Below are 19,477 nucleotides of genomic sequence, written 5' to 3'. Positions count from 1 at the left end.
ATATTTGTGTGATCTCTTGTTTATTCTAATAATCCTTTTCTTTGACACCAATCTCAGTATTGTTCTAAATTTACTAGTGATATAGTAATGTCCACAGTGTCCTAGCTATTTAAGTCACCTGAGGGCGTAGAAGGTGTCAGTGTGCCATCCCAAATGGGTATTTTCCGATTTAGAGAAACTGACAGTGTATTTTGGAGTGTAGTTGTGTGTTAATGTTATGTTGCCCCTTCTGAAGAAGGCCTATTCAAACTGACTGTAAACTAAATTCATCATTGTTTAATCAAGAAACCCGCAGTGTAAGACTTGAATTGAATACTTGTCACTGTGAATCTCTGTGTAACTACCCTACTGCTCACATTGACCCCTTTTGAGATAATCTTGGCTGCTCAACCACACTACCAACCTGTGTAGTACAGACGTATACCAAAGGTTGGGTTCCTATTGCCAGGAGGTCAAGGTTGTTGTAGTGCACCCAAATCTTGCCTAACAGAGACCAAAGATGATCCTGCCACAGTAGGCTAGTTTAGGGAAGACCAGAGTGGTTAAGAGCTGCTTGGTGGTGTTGACAGGAAGCAGGTGCCTGATTTTCCTAATATCTAGGATGGTGAGATGAGCCACCATTGCAGTTTTGGAGATGAAGACGAAGAGAAGTTGTGAGGATGGTCATAGATGGTGCTGAGGTTTCCTAGCAGAAGAAGAGATGGGAAATGTGTCAGGTGGGAAATAGATAGGCAGGGGAGGAGAAGAGGGAAATTATTTGGCAGGGAAGAAGAGCACCTCCTGTTTTGCTAGAGTTTAACATCAGAGTGTATCGTGAATGCAAAGAAGAAACGGAGTATTAAGGAGATCAGAGTGATCGACGGAATCAAAGGCAGTGGACAGTTAAAGGAGAATTAGGATAGAGGATAGGTTGGAGTGCTTAGTAAAGGAGATTGAGTTGGAGATCTTCATGAGAGCAGTTTCCGTGGAGTAACAGGAGCGGGAAACCTACTTCTACGGGGTTATGAAGGTTGTGGATGTCTAAGAAACTGGTAAGATGGTTGATCACAACCCTTTCAAGCACCTTAGAGTTATGTGGAAAGAGGGACACAGGGTGAAGTTAGCCAGGTGGTTTGGCCCAGCCCTTTGCCTTGCCTGAGAGGGATGATGTGGCAGTTTTGAAAATAGAGGGAAAGCAAGCAGAGGACAAGTTAAAGAGTTCAGCCAGATGAGAGTCCACTAGAGAAACAATAGGCTTGATTAGCTGAGTACCAATAGGGTCTGATGGGATACAAGAGGGTTTAGCATTTATCAGTAAAGATAGGACTTCTTCAGTATTAGCATGACTGAAGTGGGAGATAGAGACAGACGATGATGGTAGAGTAGGCAGAGTGTAGAATGAGGGAGTGTGAGTAAAATCAGAAGAGAAGTGAGTTTAGGGTACACCGTAGCTGGCGAGAATAGAATTGCTCTATCAAGATAGGCCTTAAGAGAGAGGTGAGTGCAGAGAGGTAGAGTTGTAGGATCTCGTGCGAGTGAGTATGCCTCCATTTGCACAGCAACCATTGCATGTCTCTGCGAAGTGAGCATATGAATGGGGTGACCGATGGTTGAAGATGCTTAGGGGTGAAAGTTAACAGTGAGAAGTGAGAGGACAATGGGTGATATACTAGGGATTGGGATTTGGAGAAGGCAGTGTTAGTGGAAGAGGCATCGGGTGTGAAGGAGGAGAGTGAGAACAAAAGGTCAGAAAGAAAGGGAGGAATGGCAGAAGGTTTACATTTATTTTTAGTAATCGGTGAGGCAAGTGATTTGGATAGGTCAGAGGGTGGAAATGAGATGGTGGTGGAAACAATTGAGTGATAAGATAGGGTTGGTGTGACAGTGATATTGGTGGCTGAGAGAGAGAGAGAGAGAGAGAGAGAGAGAGAGAGAGAGAGAGAGAGAGAGAGAGAGAGAGAGAGAGAGAGAGAGAGAGAGAGAGAGGAATATCTGAATAAGCGATCCATAGAGTTACCCCCGGTGTGGCTATGTAGATTAAGTATAGAGTGGAGAGTGTGGTCACTAAGAACATTTCTGCGAAGTGCTTGGAGAGGGAAGGTTAATGTCATCTAAGAGAATGAAGTGATGTTTAGTGGAATGGAAATCAAGGAGTTGCCCAAGTTCATCAACACATTGTCCTTGGCCTCAAGCCCTGGGATCGTATCTCTCCAGCTCTGAAATCCCTTCATTGGCTCCCTGTGGTTGCAAGGATCAAATTTGACAGTACAAATGGCCATGAACTATTGCGCACCGTCACCACACCCCACTCCCAGTATAGTCTCTGCGTTCCCCCACCTGCTCCCATCACAGTTGCTGGGCTCCCTCATCCCATTCCTACCCAGTCCCTGGGCTCTCCCCACTCCATCACAGACCCTGGGCTCTCCCCACCCTGCTCCCAACACAGTCCCTGGGCTCCCCCGACCCTGTTCCCAACACAGTCCAAGGGCCAGTGGGAGCTGGTGATTTTTTTTTAAGTGGAAGGTCATAAATATATCCCACAAAAATGCCATAGCGTCAGAGCGCAGCGAGGGTGCCCAAGTCAATGAAGGGGGGATACAGGGGATTTGCACCCCTTACGTTTTTTTAAATAATAGGTTAAAATGTTGCATTTGAAACCAAAAATGGGTAAAAAGCCAAACAGTTTGTAATTATCGCTGAGGGGGAATGGGGGGGGGCGACAAGGAGGAAAGCATGTTTTTTTTGTTACTGGACATCTATGAGACAACCCTGTGTCCTTGGGCTCCACAGCGCCTCAGGAGAGCTGATTTTCGCAGGTGGGTAGGGGGATTGTGCAACAAAGGCATTTTTCCCCCCTTTAACCCCTACTCGCAAAAAATCAGCTCAATGGACCAAAACAAATACACACACACATTCACATAGCAATCAGTCTATCAATCAAACGATCACCCATCACCATACACTCACTCATAACGCAAGCATACATGCATCCATACTCCTATTTAATAAAAAAAAAAATTAACATAAACATACCTTCTGCAGGGGCCTGCACATGGGTGGTGAAATGCCCTGCTCCAGGTTGCTCTGTCCGTATGTGCGAGGAGGCACAGGAGCTCCCCCTTGCACATACAGACGTGCAGTGCCCCAGCCAGCATTTCCAATGAGCTATGCAAGTCTGGCGAAGCAAAACACTGCCTGTGTTGCATGGCTCAGTGAGCATGCGCGGCCGGGGAACTGAACTGTCAAAGGGAAACATTGTTTCCCTTTGACAGTTCATCTAGCCCAGGAGCACTTCCTTAGCTGGAAAAAACTGCTGAGGGAATGCTCAGTGTTTCACTGGGATGGCTCCTTGGCTCCTCCATAATGGGTGAGGGGGCCACTGGGTGGACGCCCACTCACCAATTATGGATGAGCCACCAGGCTCGGACTGGCTTATGGGGCAATAGGGCAATGCCCGTACCAAAAATGCAAAATGCTAGTGTAGGCCATTCAAAATGGGCCACTTTTTTGGCCAATGTGGGCCAGTTTGATGTTACTTCACTATGCAGCTAGTAGCCTTGACCATTGTTGCGGAATAAATATTCTTGAAATATCACAATTTGCTTACATTTTAACAAAAAACATCACCTTGAGTACTATTCAAACAAACAGTCTGTGACTAAAGGAATGAATATCCATTTGCAATTACGGGCCACTTTTTCATTCGTGCCTAAGACACTGTTATGGTCCAGTCCGACCATGTGACCCGCCCCAGCCCATTTCCTCCAATCTAAAAAAGCATGCTGGGCTCTTGCACTGCACCACCCTGGGGGGGGGTGTCCAACAGTTTGAAGACCTCTGTAGAGTGTCTTTCCCCGCTAGATTGAACTTCAAAGTCATTTGAATTACTATATGAGTAATTAACTAATGCACATCACTACTATTGATAACCAGTCTGCCTGTTAGTGATGCATGAGATTGTGAACATGTTGAAACTAATAAAGTGCATCTCCTTTTATTTCAATAGGTGATTGATGCCAAAGAAATGCAACAAAAGTGATTGCTAAATTATCTGGACTAATTCATTCAAACCTTCAATGATACAATATGTAATTTCTCAACATTCTAGAAGGATACCGTTTTGGGCACAGTTGTCTTTTCAGGGTGTTCAGGAACTTGGATTGGAAAACCTATGTTGTTGCGGTAACACAGGACATCACAAATGAAAGCAATATTGTTTGATATACATTACATAAAGCCTTTTGTTTAGCCTATTAGTAGTAGCCTGAGATAGAAGTAATGTGACTCCAATCTTGTACATACTATGAATGTAAGGGTGCTTTGTATAAAGGATTTTGTGAAACGCCTCCAAATAGGTAAACTGTATCCCTGCGCTTAAGATTTTAAATGCTTGAGTAATAAGACAAATGTTATCTGACACCAGAAATAACTTTCACACTAGAAAGCTCCTCTTCACTCTGAATTTGTGAAAAGGTTCAATGGAAAGGGTCCTCTTATAAACCTGACAGATTATGCTGATGAGAAATCTTGCAGGTTCACAGAATGAGGGAAAAGTTGTCATCTCCCATAGTTCTTATTGCCCATGCGAGAATAAAGATGAAAATCATCAGACAGGCCTTATTTACCATCAGTCTACACATTCAGGTGAGAAACCTCATGAATGCACTGAATGTGGTAAAGGGTTTGTTAGGAAGGGAGATCTTATTCGCCACCAGAGAACACATACTGGTGAGAAACCTCAACATTGCTCGGAATGTGGAAAAAGGTTTAGTTTGAAGGGAGATCTTAATCGCCATCTGAGAAAGCATACAGGTGAGAAACCTTATTGGTGCAATGAATGTGGCAAAAGATTCACTCAGAAGGTAAGTCTTATTCGCCACCAGAGAACACATACAGGCGAGAAACCTAATCAGTGCCTTGAATGTGGGAAAAGATTAAATCATCAGACAGGCCTTATTTACCATCAGTCTATACATTCAGGCGAGAAACCTCATGAATGCAATGAATGTGGGAAAGGGTTTGTTGGGACAGAAGGTCTTATTCGTCACCAGAAAACACATACTGGTGAGAAGCCTCAACATTGCTTAGAATGTGGGAAAAGCTTTGCTTTGAAGGGAAATCTTATTCACCACCTGAGAACACACACAAGGGGGAAACCTTACTCGTGCAGTGAATGTGGGAAAAAGTTCAGTCGGCACGGGCATCTTATTACTCATCTAAGAACACATACAGGTGAGAAACCTTATCAGTGCACTGAATGTGGAAAAGGGTTTGCGGAGAAGATGCAACTTACTCGCCACCAGAGAACACATACTGGAGAGAAACCTTATTGGTGCACTGAATGTGGCAAAAGGTTCACTCAGAAGGAAAATCTTATTCGCCACCAGAGAACACATACAGGCGAGAAACCTTATCAGTGCCTTGAATGTGGGGAAAGATTCAGTTATGAGACAGGCCTTATTCACCATCAGTCTACACATTCAGGTGTTAAACCTCATGAATGCACTGAATGTGGGAAAGGGTTTGTTGGGAAAGGAGGTCTTAATCGTCATCAGAGAACGCACACAGGTGAGAAACCATACACGTGCAGTGAATGTGGGAAAAGGTTCAGTCAGCACGGGCATCTTATTACTCATCTAAGAACACATACAGGCGAGAAACCTTATCAGTGCACTGAATGTGGAAAAGGGTTTTCTGAGAAAGCGCACCTTACTCGCCACCAGAGAACACATACAGGTGAGAAACCTTATCAGTGCCTTGAATGTGGGGAAAGATTCAGTTATCAGACAGGCCTTATTTACCATCAGTCTACACATTCAGGTGAGAAACCTCATGAATGCACTGAATGTGGGAAAGGGTTTGTTGGGAAAGGAGATCTTATTCGTCACCAGAGAACACATACTGGTGAGGAGCCTCAACATTGCTCAGAATGTGGGAAAAGCTTTGCTTTGAAGGGAAACCTTATTCACCACCTGAGAACACACACAGGTGAGAAACCTTACTCATGCAGTGAATGTGGGAAAAAGTTCAATCGGCAGGGGAATCTTATTACTCATCTAAGAACACATACTGGTGAGAAACCTTATCAGTGCACTGAATGTGGAAAAGGGTTTGCTGAGAAGATGCACCTTACTTGCCACCAGAGAACACATACTGGAGAGAAACCTTATTGGTGCCGTGAATGTGGCAAAAGGTACACTCAGAAGGTAAGTCTTATTCACCACCAGAGAACACATACAGGTGAGAAACCTTCAGTGCATTGAATGTTGTGAACGATTCAATCATCAGACAGGCCTTATTTACCATCAGTCTACACATTCAGGTGAAAAGCCTCATGAATGCACTGAATGTGGGAAAGGGTTTGTTGGGAAAGGAGATCTTATTCGTCACCAGAGAACACATACTGGTGAGGAGCCTCAACAGTGCTCAGAATGTGGAAAAAGCTTTGCTTTGAAGGGAAACCTTATTCACCACCTGAGAACACACACAGGTGAGAAACCTTACTCATGCAGTGAATGTGGAAAAAGATTTGCTGAGAAGACTCCCCTTACTCGCCACCAGAGAACGCATACATGTGGGAAACCTTATCAGTGCACTGAATGTGGAAAGGTGTTTTCTGAGAAGACTCCCCTTACTCGCCACCAGAGAACACATATAGGTGGGGAAACCTTATCAGTGCACTGAATGTGGAAAGGTGTTTGCTGAGAAGACACACCTTACTTGCCACTAGAGAACACATACAGGTAGGAAACCTTATCGTTGCACTGAATGTGGGGAAAGATTCAATCATGCATCAGGCCTTTTTTTTTTACCATCAATCACCTCATTCAGGTGAAAAACCTCTTCAGCTCACTGAATGTGGAAAAAGCTTTAATTTTCTAGGAGATCTTATCTGCAACCAGAGAACACATACAGGTGAGAACCCTTATTGGTGCATTGAATGTGGAAAAAGGTTAATTCAGAAGGGAAATCTTAAGCTCCTGGCGACGCATAAAGATGATAAACCTCATCAGTAAACTGATTGTGGGAAACGATTTATTTTGAAGGGAGATCTTATTCTCCACCACAGAACACATACAGGGGGGAAACCTTATTGGTGTAGTGAATATGGCAAACAGTTCACACAGAATGGATGTCTTATTAATCACCTGAGAATGCATGCAGGGGAGAAACCTCATCAGTGCACAGAATGTGGGAGAAGCTTCATTTTGAAGCTAAATCTTATTGGCCACCAGAGAACACATACAGGTAGACACCTTTCAAGTCTGTTAAATGTGGAAAAAGCTTCAGTGAGAACAGTGCCCTTATTAGGCACCAGAAAAAACGTACAAGTGAGGGACCATTTCAGTGTAGTGAATGCGGGAAATGCTTTAGTATGCAGGATGTTTTTATCTGCCATGAGAGTGGACATGCAAGTAGGGAAATCTCCACTGCAATTGGAGGACCTTCATACAGGAGATTGCCTCTTCAATGGGACTGAGGTTGTAGGTTGGCATTGATATTGACCGAGACGCTGAAGACAAGAGGTTCACAGTTGTCCCCGCCCACTTTCTTTGGCAAACAAATAGCAGCTGATTGTACTTTTTTTTAATCATTACTGTTTGAAATACGTCCCTACTGAAATATACTAAAGGGAGGCTGTATCTTGTTTTGTTCCTCCCCTCCCTTTATGCACCCGTCACCCTCACCTTTTTGTGCCCCCCCTCCCCCCTCACCTCCAGCACTATCTGAAATGTTGTCAGGCCTAGTACAATAGTCACTTGCTTTGTTCCTCCCCTCCCTGTCTGCACCCCTTTCCCCTCACCTTTTGTTTTTCTTCAGCTCTACCAGAAATGTCGTCAGGCCCAGTATGGTAGTTGCATGTTTCCATTTCCTTGCCACTCTCCCCACCATCAATGTCTTAGTTCTTGACCTATCTAAAATGTTGTCAGGCCGAGTACAATAGTTCATCTCACATCCTTACTGTTCATGGCCTGTAAGAAAGTCATTGTATTTTCCATCGTTCCCTCCATTGCCTTGAAGCGCTTTGAAGCACATTGTGTATAGGTGCTATATAAATAAACTATAATATACCTCCTGTGTTAACGTATCCATCCTGTGGAACACTTTTCCTATAAACAGTGGGCAAATTAATGGGCACCAACATTTTGAAAAAGTCTAAATGCACAGTGGTTTAATCAATGACTATAGAACCTCCTTGAGTATTCTGCAGAACTGTCCTACCTATTCAGTACCAAAATGCCACTTAACAGGAAATGAGTAATCATTTGTGTAGTTGTTGCAGGGAGCCACATAGAGCTCAGTTCAGTGAATGTGAGAAACCTTTAATATCGTCTTGGACCTCTTCGTGGCCTGTGACCAATTGACCATTCAATACTTCCTAGTCTAAGGAATGACTGCATCAGCGACACATTCTGCTCATTTTTAAATTCCTTCCAGGTTAATAGAACATAGGCAGACATGACTCCACTTTTAATAACAAAGTCCCTTCTTACAGGATGTGGCATGTCCCACAAGGTTTTGCCTTATCCATAATCCTTAACATTTATTCATTTATTCATTGTTCTACTCTTGGCCAGTCTTCTCTTCACATTGTGATTCTTCTTCGAAAACATTAATATCTTTAATTAGGAGCTTAGCAGATGCTTCACTAATATTTTACTGCACCCAATCTCTGTGCTCCATGCTCACGTCATCTACCTAGGTGTCAACATTGACTGCACTCTCACTTGTCCCTCACCCGCTGTGGTCAGCTTCCGTTTATTACCACCATAGGTTGTTGCAGAATATCCTCCCCTTTACTAATCGTTCATTCTCTGTGGCAGTTGCTATTACCCTAATTTGTTCCAGATTTGACTACAGGGATGCCATTTTTTTTTCTTGCCTCTCCAGCTTACATGTATAAACTTCAGGGGCGTGGAAAGTGCAGTCCTAGCTTCTTCCAGGTGTTCAGAAAGGTGGCCATATCACTCTGGCTCATTACAACATGCACTAGCTTCTGCTGACCTCTCACATTGGGTTTAAGATCCTTTGTCTAGCTGATTGTGCTTTTATGTCACAGGTTGCTTCTTTCTGCACTTGTCATCCCTGTGCCTTTAGATCCAGCCCTCCATCCAGATGAGAATTCACTGTTTCAGTAGGGATCCAGGTGGTGCTTTTATGGCAGAGGTTGCCTCTTTCTGCAATTTATCCTTCCGTCCTTGTCATCCCTCTGCTTCTAGATCCAGCCCTCCATCCAGATGAGAATTCACTGTTTCAGTAGGTATCCAGGTGGTGCTTTTATGGCAGAGGTTGCCTCTTTCTGCAATCTATCCTTCCGTCCTTGTCATCCCTCTGCTTCTAGATCCAGCCCTCCATCCAGATGAGAATTCACTGTTTCAGTAGGGATCCAGGTGGTGCTTTTATGGCAGAGGTTGCCTCTTTCTGCAGTTGATCCTTCCGTCCTTGTCATCCCTCTGCTTCTAGATCCAGCCCTCCATCCAGATGAGAATTCACTGTTTCAGTGGGTATCCAGGAGGCGCTTTTATGGCACAGGTTGCCTTTTTCTGCAGTTGATCCTTCCGTCCTTGTCATCCCTCTGCTTCTAGATCCAGCCCTCCATCCAGATGAGAATTCACTGTTTCAGTAGGTATCCAGGTGGTGCTTTTATGGCAGAGGTTGCCTCTTTCTGCAATCTATCCTTCCGTCCTTGTCATCCCTCTGCTTCTAGATCCAGCCCTCCATCCAGATGAAAATTCACTGTTTCAGTAGGTATCCAGGTGGTGCTTTTATGGCAGAGGTTGCTTCTTTCTGCACTTGTCATCCCTGTGCCTTTAGATCCAGCCCTCCATCCAGATGAGAATTCACTGTTTCAGTGGGGATCCAGGTGGTGCTTTTATGGCAGAGGTTGCCTCTTTCTGCAATCTATCCTTCCGTCCTTGTCATCCCTCTGCTTCTAGATCCAGCCCTCCATCCAGATGAGAATTCACTGTTTCAGTAGGGATCCAGGTGGTGCTTTTATGGCAGAGGTTGCCTCTTTCTGCAATCTATCCTTCCGTCCTTGTCATCCCTCTGCTTCTAGATCCAGCCCTCCATCCAGATGAGAATTCACTGTTTCAGTAGGTATCCAGGAGGTGCTTTTATGGCACAGGTTGCCTCTTTCTGCAATCTATCCTTCCGTCCTTGTCATCCCTCTGCTTCTAGATCCAGCCCTCCATACAGATGAGAATTCACTGCTTCAGTAGGTATCCAGGTGGTGCTTTTATGGCAGAGGTTGCCTCTTTCTGCAATCTATCCTTCCGTCCTTGTCATCCCTCTGCTTCTAGATCCAGCCCTCCATCCAGATGAGTATTCACTGTTTCAGTGGGTATCCAGGAGGTGCTTTTATGGCACAGGTTGCCTCTTTCTGCAATCTATCCTTCCGTCCTTGTCATCCCTCTGCTTCTAGATCCAGCCCTCCATCCAGATGAGAATTCACTGTTTCAGTAGGTATCCAGGTGGTGCTTTTATGGCAGAGGTTGCCTCTTTCTGCAATCTATCCTTCCGTCCTTGTCATCCCTCTGCTTCTAGATCCAGCCCTCCATCCAGATGAGAATTCACTGTTTCAGTAGGTATCCAGGTGGTGCTTTTATGGCACAGGTTGCCTCTTTCTGCAATCTATCCTTCCGTCCTTGTCATCCCTCTGCTTCTAGATCCAGCCCTCCATCCAGATGAGAATTCACTGTTTCAGTAGGTATCCAGGTGGTGCTTTTATGGCAGAGGTTGCCTCTTTCTGCAATCTATCCTTCCGTCCTTGTCATCCCTCTGCTTCTAGATCCAGCCCTCCATCCAGATGAGAATTCACTGTTTCAGTAGGGATCCAGGGAGTGTAGCCCTTTTTGGTTTTAGCTCCATATAACTACCATGCCCTCTTTCTGGGATTGTACGCCTTCACAGACCAGGTGCTTCTCAGACGTGCTGCTGAGGACCATAATATACATGCTTGCCTTTCATTCATTTTGATGGATTATTTTATGTGTTGATGCCCACCTGCTCTTAGAACAATAAACCTTTGGGTGAACACGTGTCAAAGAAAATGAGTTCTAAATAAATAAGGCAGCTCTTAATACTAGCCTTACAGATAAGCAGTGTACTGCCCCCCATTTACTCCCCAACGATTGTGAAATACTCCCTAAAATAAGTAGCAATACTCCCAACTATAACATTATAAAGGATGGTCACACAGGTGTCTGCTTCTCTGCTTCCACCCACTTGGCTCCATGGATATGTTCTGCCTAGTGATGCCAGCCATGCAGTACCACATTAAGGAGTTCTACAGCTATTACAGCCTGACTTGCAGAGATGCTGCAAAATACATTCTTTTATATGAATTGTTAGGTGCATGACAAGTGAATTACAAGGAGAACTGTTTTGGTTACAGCATTTCTAAAGTAAAGTCAAAAAGCCTTCATTGGGAATGAGGATTGCATTTTGACATCCCCCAAAATAATGTTGACATTCAACTTCAAAACAGAGGGAGAGAAATATTTCAATGTCAGATTATATGGATACCTCCTGAATACCACTGAGGAATTCTGGATTCTAACATGGCTTATAAAATTAAGCTCAGTTTAACTGGTTTGAGATGGCAATGCTCATGAAGGGGAAATCACGGACTATGCAGTCTCCAATATTACTCCAGATGGCAGAATTTCCAAGAAAAGTGTGCCTCACCTGGAACGCCTTCTATCTGAACCCTGCATCATTTCCCCTTGTGTAGCAAATTCTGCAGCACTACAGTCTCCTTGTATTCTCAGGATCCCCAAATGTGTGTATCTTTATTGGTGCATTAAAGATTAGCAGATAGTTCCCTGGTCAAGGGTCAGCATTTTGTGAAACAGTTACATAAGAGAGGGTGCATGCCCCCTGTTAAAGCACAACTTTCTGAGAAATATAATTGGTGTGAAGGGCACAAAGAAGGTGTCAACAGTGGTGCACTAAATGATATGGAAATGTATTTTCTAACTAGAGCAGGTACAGCAAATGTGATAGAAATACTCACTGAAATGTGCACGTTTGGAAATGTAATGGTGACTTTATGGAGTAGGCCTGAGGAAATCATAGCTGGTCCATGAATTCCACCAATGTTAATCACATGAAATTGATGCTGTAAAAGCTGGCACGTCTAGTTTCAACCCCACCCACCGGAGTTCATACGCTGAATGAAATGCGGATTAAAAGAATATTGAGTTTCAGCCAATATGTCAGTATGTGCTAACATTTAACATTGTTTTCTGGTTTTGCTGTGGTGTAATCTGATTCCTGGAACAGAGGCATATCGGGTGTTTTAAGCAGTGGGGTTACCACCTTGATTCCAGTTTTATGTTGGAATGAATGTGATTGTATTTTTTTAGTTTGCTTCATATAATGTTTGTATTTCACTGATGTTATGCAATTCTACCCACACCAGGAGTAATTGTTTGACAGGATCCTGTTTTATTTCATTCAAACAACATTTGTATCATAAAATGTACAACCACTAATTCTATTCCTAAGCCTCTTCAAATCTGGTCATTAAAGTCTATAGCTGATCTCATTTACACCAGCATGTTCCTCAATGTATCATGAGATTCAGGGAATGACTGATTCACCACATGTTATCCTTGCTCACTCCTGCTCAACCTGTTGTTTCTCAGTCTAATGAGAACCTCTACAATGTTCTCCTGTTTTACATAACAGAGCAGGAAGGGAAAGGAGAGATGCTTGATTAAATCAGGATGATAATTAGCACAGAGACCTAATGGATTTGCTCTTTGATGGGCAATATCTAGAGATCAATATGTATGGATTAATCTGACCAAATCCTAATTTTAGTTTGTCGGTTCTGTAATCCTGAGCACATCATTTAGGATTGAATACCCTCCTATTGATCACGAGGCAAAAACATTTGAACACATTTGGTATTGGTCATATTCCACTTTTGTGTGTGAATGGATCACAACACATCGCTTTCATCTTATGCAAGTTCATTTTTCCACATATTCTTCAGTACCAAACGTTTCCCACGCTCACTGTTGTCCTCCATTTTGGACTTCAAGTTGTAAAATGTGGCTGCCTATTTACATATTGCTCTAATAGGAGTATATGATGTGATCATGTTTCCTGGCTGATCATTGGGGTGTATAGGATAAGACAATGGGATGGCAGGCACCACTACCTGCTCCTTGAGGCAGGTCTGTGTGATATTGTGGGAAGGATCTCCATCCTCACGGCACCCAGGTCAAGGAGCAAGGGCTTGTGCCATGCGACATAGGGTTCACTGGCTCTTTTAACAAATGGCGACACAAGCACTGCTCATTGCTCCGTTTATATAGGATGTCTGCAGGCACGTGGGAGTGCGTCCCGTATGAATAAGGCAATGTACATGCCAATCATGAATACTGCAGCAAAGGCAAAGCTGTGCTAGGCCTTGTGGGTGTAACATCCAGGAGAGCAGACTGCTGAATGGGCCCTTTACTCACAAAACATTGAGCTTGTGCCTTCCTGTCCATGTGCCAGAAGTGCTTCGAATTCAGGATTTTTGCCAAGGCTTCTGTAGGCTTGATTCACACAGCTCGAGAGACCTGTACTCAGGATTTAAAAGCAAATTAATCAATGAAACCCTATGATCCCAACAATTTTACAACAACAAACAATCATAACACTTGTGCATTCCCTTCGATCAAGCCCAGCATCTGGGGATAGAAGGCTTCCAGATAAAAACCAGGCCTCAGACAGGACAGTTGTTCGAGCTGCATGAAGGAGCAGGAGTGAAGGTGGGTGGAAAGCGGAAAGGATGGAGCAGCAGAAGACACTGATGGACATGGAGAGAAAACCTGCAGGAGAAATGGGAGCAAAGGTGTTAGAGGGGGGACTGTCGAGGTGGCAAATCATTTAGTGGCGGGCTAGGGAAAGGAGGAGCAATAAGCAGGTGGTATTAATAACAGATGTGGTGTAAGAGAAGGAGGTGAATGAGGAGGAGGGGGTATTAACAGAGGAGTGGGAATAAAGGGAAGGTGGTAATAAATTCAGAGAAGGACGTGGTAGTAACTACAGCAAAGGAGGTGGTGAAAGAAGAGGCTAAAGTGGAGGGGGTGAGCAAAGGATTGAAGGAGGTGTTCAAAAGGAGACCTGGAGTGATGGACCTGGAGTGATGGACCTGGAGACCTGGAGTGATGGAGACCTGGAGTGATGGACCTGGAGACCTGGAGTGATGGACCTGTAGACCTGGAGTAATGGACCTGGAGACCTGGAGTGATGGACCTGGAGACCTGGAGTGATGGACCTGGAGACCTGGAGTGATGGACCTGGAGTGATGGACCTGGAGACCTGGAGTGATGGACCTGGAGTGATGGACCTGTAGACCTGGAGTGATGGACCTGGAGACATGGAGTGATGGACCTGGAGACCTGGAGTGATGGACCTGGAGTGATGGACCTGGAGACCTGGAGTGATGGTCGGCAGAAGACCAGATGAGAATTGAGCATAATGCATGTGAGGTGCGAGGATGAGCAAGCACCGTCCATAGTCTAGAGGATTGCTAGAAGCCTGTTAATAACGAAGGCGAAGAAGAGATGCTGGGAACAGGTCCTTTAGGAATGCGGCATCAAAGAGGAGAATGAGATGGTGCTGGGGGGCAATAGCACCAGGATGCCCAGCTGGTGGGTTGTCGGGATGGAGCCTCAAAGGTGGCCTCTTCTGGTGGAATCCGTGGCCCATACATCGAGAGCTGGCAGTAGTATCATCATATACCACTTACCAGGATCAAGCTGCAACTTAATTAGCAGCTGAAAAGGCGGCTTTGTTTGCGAAAGAGACGTGCGTGATGCTGATGAGAGACATTGAGAGACATTTACATTTGGGCCAGATACCTTTGAGGCTTAGCAATCAGGCGACTACTTACTCAGCTTTCTTCCCAGGGTCAATTCACTTGTGGCCTTTGCTGTCAAAACAGTGATTGTACACTTTTTCCTGAAGAAAATGAAGCACCTTCATTTATATAAGTTCATTGGCATATAACATGATTTGTTACAACCCATAGGTTGGTGGTTCTAGCAATTTAATATTTTGGTGAAGAGTTCACGTCAGCTGGGATTTCCCATTCCATACCATAACTTTCTTTCCGTTTTTGTAGCCCCTCCATCTCATTTAGCTGTTTTGGTGGGCTCATTCTGAAAGATGCTCTGCAAAATCAGAGGCGGTGAAACCTTTCTGAATATCCTATTCTATTGCAAAGAAGATCTATCATTTATACATTTTTTGTAGGGAGGACATTAATGTGAAAGAGTTCACAAATCAAGGAATTGATACAAAATCTAGTAAACAAATGAAAACCATCTGCGAAACAGTCCCTATCATATATGCAAATGTTTTAAACATTTGCATATATGATAGCCAGCATTTTCTGCAACATGTCCTAAATTTTGCACAATAGGGTGAAAGAACGCATACCAGTCAATGAAATTAATAAATAAAATGCTGATCGGTGTTAAATTACAACAAAAATAGGATTGGAAGCGAGGGTTTTCTTCACAGGTCAAAAATGTACCCCCCTTCCATGACCTCATCCCATTTCTTCACCCGTATGTTTATTTTTTTTCTTCTCACTCTTAGCAGACTTTGATTAGAACTTTCCTTTGCCCCAGCTTGCTGCTGCTTATCTTTCTTTTCTGGTATATAATTTAAAGTCACATTTGAATCTGAGCAAACGGGTACCATAACTTCCATTGTGGGAGAGGCAGTATTGAGAGGCTCTCGTAGTCTGTTTAGATCTGGCATGTCTTGCAGAGTCAAATCCTTGTAAAATGAGCGGATGTCGTTGCCCATTTGTATTTCATTTGCAGAGCTTGGCTTAGTTCTTGGGTGACCTGCTCGTGGTGTGGAACTCACTTGCATTCTCTTTGAGGGTTGTAGTGGAGATTGTAAGCAAGAGACTAAACCATTTGTGCGGTGCATGGCAGTCATCTGAGGCATGCCTGTTTTTAAAGACGACATGCTCCGTTTCATTCCTAAAGGATCACTGTGTAAATCGTTTTGCAGTATCGTAGAGTATCGCCCGCAACCCGCGACAAGCGCGGCTAAGCGGTACTTTCGGTACTGTGCATGGGTGCACGCGGATGGTGCGCACGTGAGCACATTTAAATAGGCACTTCCCCACACAACGTGCCAAAACAACGTGATCAGGCGCCTGCAGCCTAAACAAGCAAACAAAGACTTGTCAAAGACACGTAATGAGCAAAATAGTAGTGCTACTTTGAAGGCAGTTCAATAATCACCTTGTGGGCGAATGAGTCCAATGGTGAATCCCAGCGCAGATGCAATTCCAAAGTCTGTGATGCTGCAGCAGAGGTTCACGGCTAAGCAGTACTTTCGGTACTTTGCTTGGGTGTTCATTATTAACCTGCTGTGCACGCACACCTCTTCCGGCCTGTCAGCCCCTATCGCACTTGTGTATGACGTATGGTGGGTCTTCGTCAGTGGTCCTCGGAAAGCAGCCTCTTTTGGCCGCAATCTATAGATCACAGACAAAAGCTGGCATGCCACTTAATCCAATGTCAGACCCCAGTGGCGAAGAGAGAACCAGCGGAAAGAGAGGTCTAGGGTGACCAGATGGATACAAATCCATTAATAAAGTGAACCAACAAATAGACTTAGGAGGAAAATAAGATGGTTAGACAATTGGCAGACTACTGGCTCGATACCTAGACACAGTTCTGTGTGGCCACCTGTAAAATAAAGTAATAAACAAGCCCAGTCCATATATTGTTTGCAAGAGTCTATAAGAGTCTTATTTCCTTCTATAAAACTTCTACTACCCCAAAGTACCTGGTTTAGCAGAGTTCGACGTTTGGTCTTCGACGGATCCTTCTTGAGTGACTCTCTTTAAAGCACAAGCCACAGATCGTCAAGATCCCACGAAGAAAAGGGTGAACAAAGGTGGCAAGGCAGCAGCTTCGGTCGTGTACGTCCTGCAAAGATGAGGCATGCGGTTCACCTTGACGACGATAGCTCATTGCTGCAAAGAGTAAATGAAAAACTTTGGCCCAGGGAGGGCATCGGGCATTGGCGTCTGGCGTGGGCGAACGGGACGTGACCACGCTGGCTTCCAGATTTTCGTTGGCATCTCTGAGGTCTTCGGGTGGTGGGAAACCCACCGGCAGGTTCTCCTCAGTTTGGCGGCGACCTTGACTTTCTCCCGCCCGCGGTCGACGGTGATGAGCAAGGGAGTCCTTGAGTCAAATGTCTTAGGCAATGGAGCATTGTGGCTCCGTTCGACGATGATCATCGTTGACGGTGATGAACTTCAATGTCTGGGCACTTCGTTCGTGATTCCGTGGTGGTCCCCATCTCCAGTCGCAGCCTTTCGAGGACTGACCTCCAGGGAACCTTGGCGAAGGTTAGCTGGTGCACGATGATCCCTCGTAGTTCGGGAAGAGGTCTCCTAGCCAGGTCCTCTCTTGGATCAGTTCGTTGACTGTCACACAGCTTTCAGACTAGTGAAGGACAGCAGCAGCAATTCTTCTTCCAGCGGGCCTCAAAGGTAAGCATCAGTTTCGACTTCAGCTCCTGAACGATTTCCATCAGTGAGTGGCCCCCAGATATACTGTTTGGTCTCTCATTCACTCTACTGGGTCACACTCAGGTAACCAATCACTGAGAAGGGCATTCAGGCAGGCAGGCATCCAATCAGGCTCACAGTGCATTCAGGCCATTCTCTTCTCTTCAGGCACTCACAACAAGGAATGTGTATTGGGACAAGTACCCAGCCATTTAACACGCCACACTGCATTCATACCCGTTTCGGGCAGATCTGTCATATTCATTGTGTTTCATACCAGAAACCTGAAACCCATAACATGAAGTGCATATTGGTCACACACTCCATTCACACAGGTCCCACCCAAAGGGTGTACCCACAACATACAGTCATTCGGAAATCTCCAACCAGTCTGGCCTGAACTTCCCCACAATACCATATATGGAACTTCCACCCAACAGCCAGTCAGGGAAAGGGACAGAGTCAGGGCTTCCCAGGACATTGGGAAAACAAGGTAACAGGCAATAGAAAGAAAGAGGCCAGAGGGGCCATCATGTCTCCTATCAGGAATCAACTGATTCCAATGGCAGGGCCTGGGTATCCCAAAATGAAGGATACTTAGAGCACCTGTCAAATTCAGCATGGAGCTGCCACCAGCCCATACCCTGCTCTGTGGGCCACACACAGTTTCCCAAACACATACACTAGGGGTACAGGGTTGTACTCCCACCCACGGGTACCATAAGGGTATATAGAAGGAACTGTTCAACATGACCGAAAAGCGAAAGAGCTGTATTGCCAGGAGTACCGCAAGGACTCCTGGACTGAAAACAATACAGAACACACATGAAAAAGGACTACAGGACAATGACAGTGAGGCCCTGTCCCTCCAATGCATTTCCAGCATCACAGTTGCCCACCCCCCCAGACTGAGGTTAGGGTGGTTAAATCTCCCACAAGATTGACACCCTCATCCAGATGATCAACATACCTTCTAGAAAGGCCATCTGCATTATCATAGCTCTTCCCTGGTCTATGCTCAATGGTGAAGTCTAGCCCTTGCAGGCTAATGGACCACCTGAGCAGGTTCAGATTTTCACCCTTCACCTGCATAAGCCATTTTAAGGGTGTATGGTCTGTTTGGACCTTGAAGGTAGACCCCGTAAGGTAGGTTCTAAAATGCCTAAGGCTCCAAACTATACTGAAACATTCCTTTTCAACAGTAGCCCACCTAGGTTCTCTACCTTTGAGTTGCCTACTGATGAATATGATCGAATGTTTCCTCCCTTTGTCATCTAACTGAGACAAGACAGCTCCAATTCTGGTGTCGCAGGCATCAGTCTGGACAATAAAGGGTTTGCTGTAATTAGGCGCACACAACACACTTTCCTTCAAGACAACAATGGCCCAATGACTGTCTTATGTCCAATTAACCTTCCTCGGTTGTTTGGGCGAAGTCAAAGCTGTCGGAGGTGCAGCTATGGTTCCATAGTCTTCCATGAAGTCACAGTAATACCCAGTGAGGCCCAAAAAGGCTCTCAGCTGGGTTTCAGTAATCGGAGTCTCCCAGTCATGAACATATTGTACCTTACTGGGGAGAGATTGTATTTGCCCCCCTCCTACCTGATGACCAAGATAAGTGACTTTCCCCTGAGCTTCCTGGCACTTGGTGACCTTCATAGTGAGGTTAGCGCTTTTTAAGGCCTGCAACACCTTATCCAAATGAGTCAAATGCTCTTCCTGGGTGGAACTGTAGACAGCAATGTCGTCTATGGTAGGCCACACAAAAGGCCTCCAGACAACTGAGCGCATGATTGACTAATCTCTGGAAGGTGGCAGGTGCATTTCTCAACTTAAAAGGCATCACTCTGAACTGATAGAGCCCTACAGGTGTTGTGAATGCAGTCTTTTCTTTGACACGGTCCGCCAGAGCTATTTTGCGAATAGCCTGAGGTAAGGTCAAAG

At 44.9% G+C, this 19,477-nt stretch overlaps 1 protein-coding gene across 2 annotated transcripts in view; it reads left to right on the top strand.

Moving 5' to 3' along the window:
- LOC138570260 (zinc finger protein 84-like) overlaps positions 1–8,060 on the top strand; it is an 80,989-nt gene extending 72,929 nt beyond the window's left edge. The window contains exons 5-6 of one of the 2 annotated variants that reach the window (XM_069649025.1): positions 3,986–6,233; positions 6,403–8,060. In XM_069649025.1, the coding sequence (XP_069505126.1) occupies positions 4,491–6,233; positions 6,403–6,663 (2,004 nt within the window). In that variant the 5' untranslated portion in view covers positions 3,986–4,490 and the 3' untranslated portion in view covers positions 6,664–8,060. Of the gene's footprint in view, positions 1–3,985 lie in introns of both variants that reach the window. The other variant, XM_069649024.1, reaches the window with a different exon arrangement.
- Positions 8,061–19,477: the final 11,417 nt, after the last annotated feature.

Source organism: Ambystoma mexicanum, chromosome 2q, assembly GCF_040938575.1.
Source record: "Ambystoma mexicanum isolate Mex_15411 chromosome 2q, UKY_AmexF1_1, whole genome shotgun sequence".
NCBI lineage: Eukaryota > Metazoa > Chordata > Amphibia > Caudata > Ambystomatidae > Ambystoma > Ambystoma mexicanum.
Note: the sequence above shows the minus strand (reverse complement) of the source record. Positions and strands in the feature narration are given on the sequence as shown.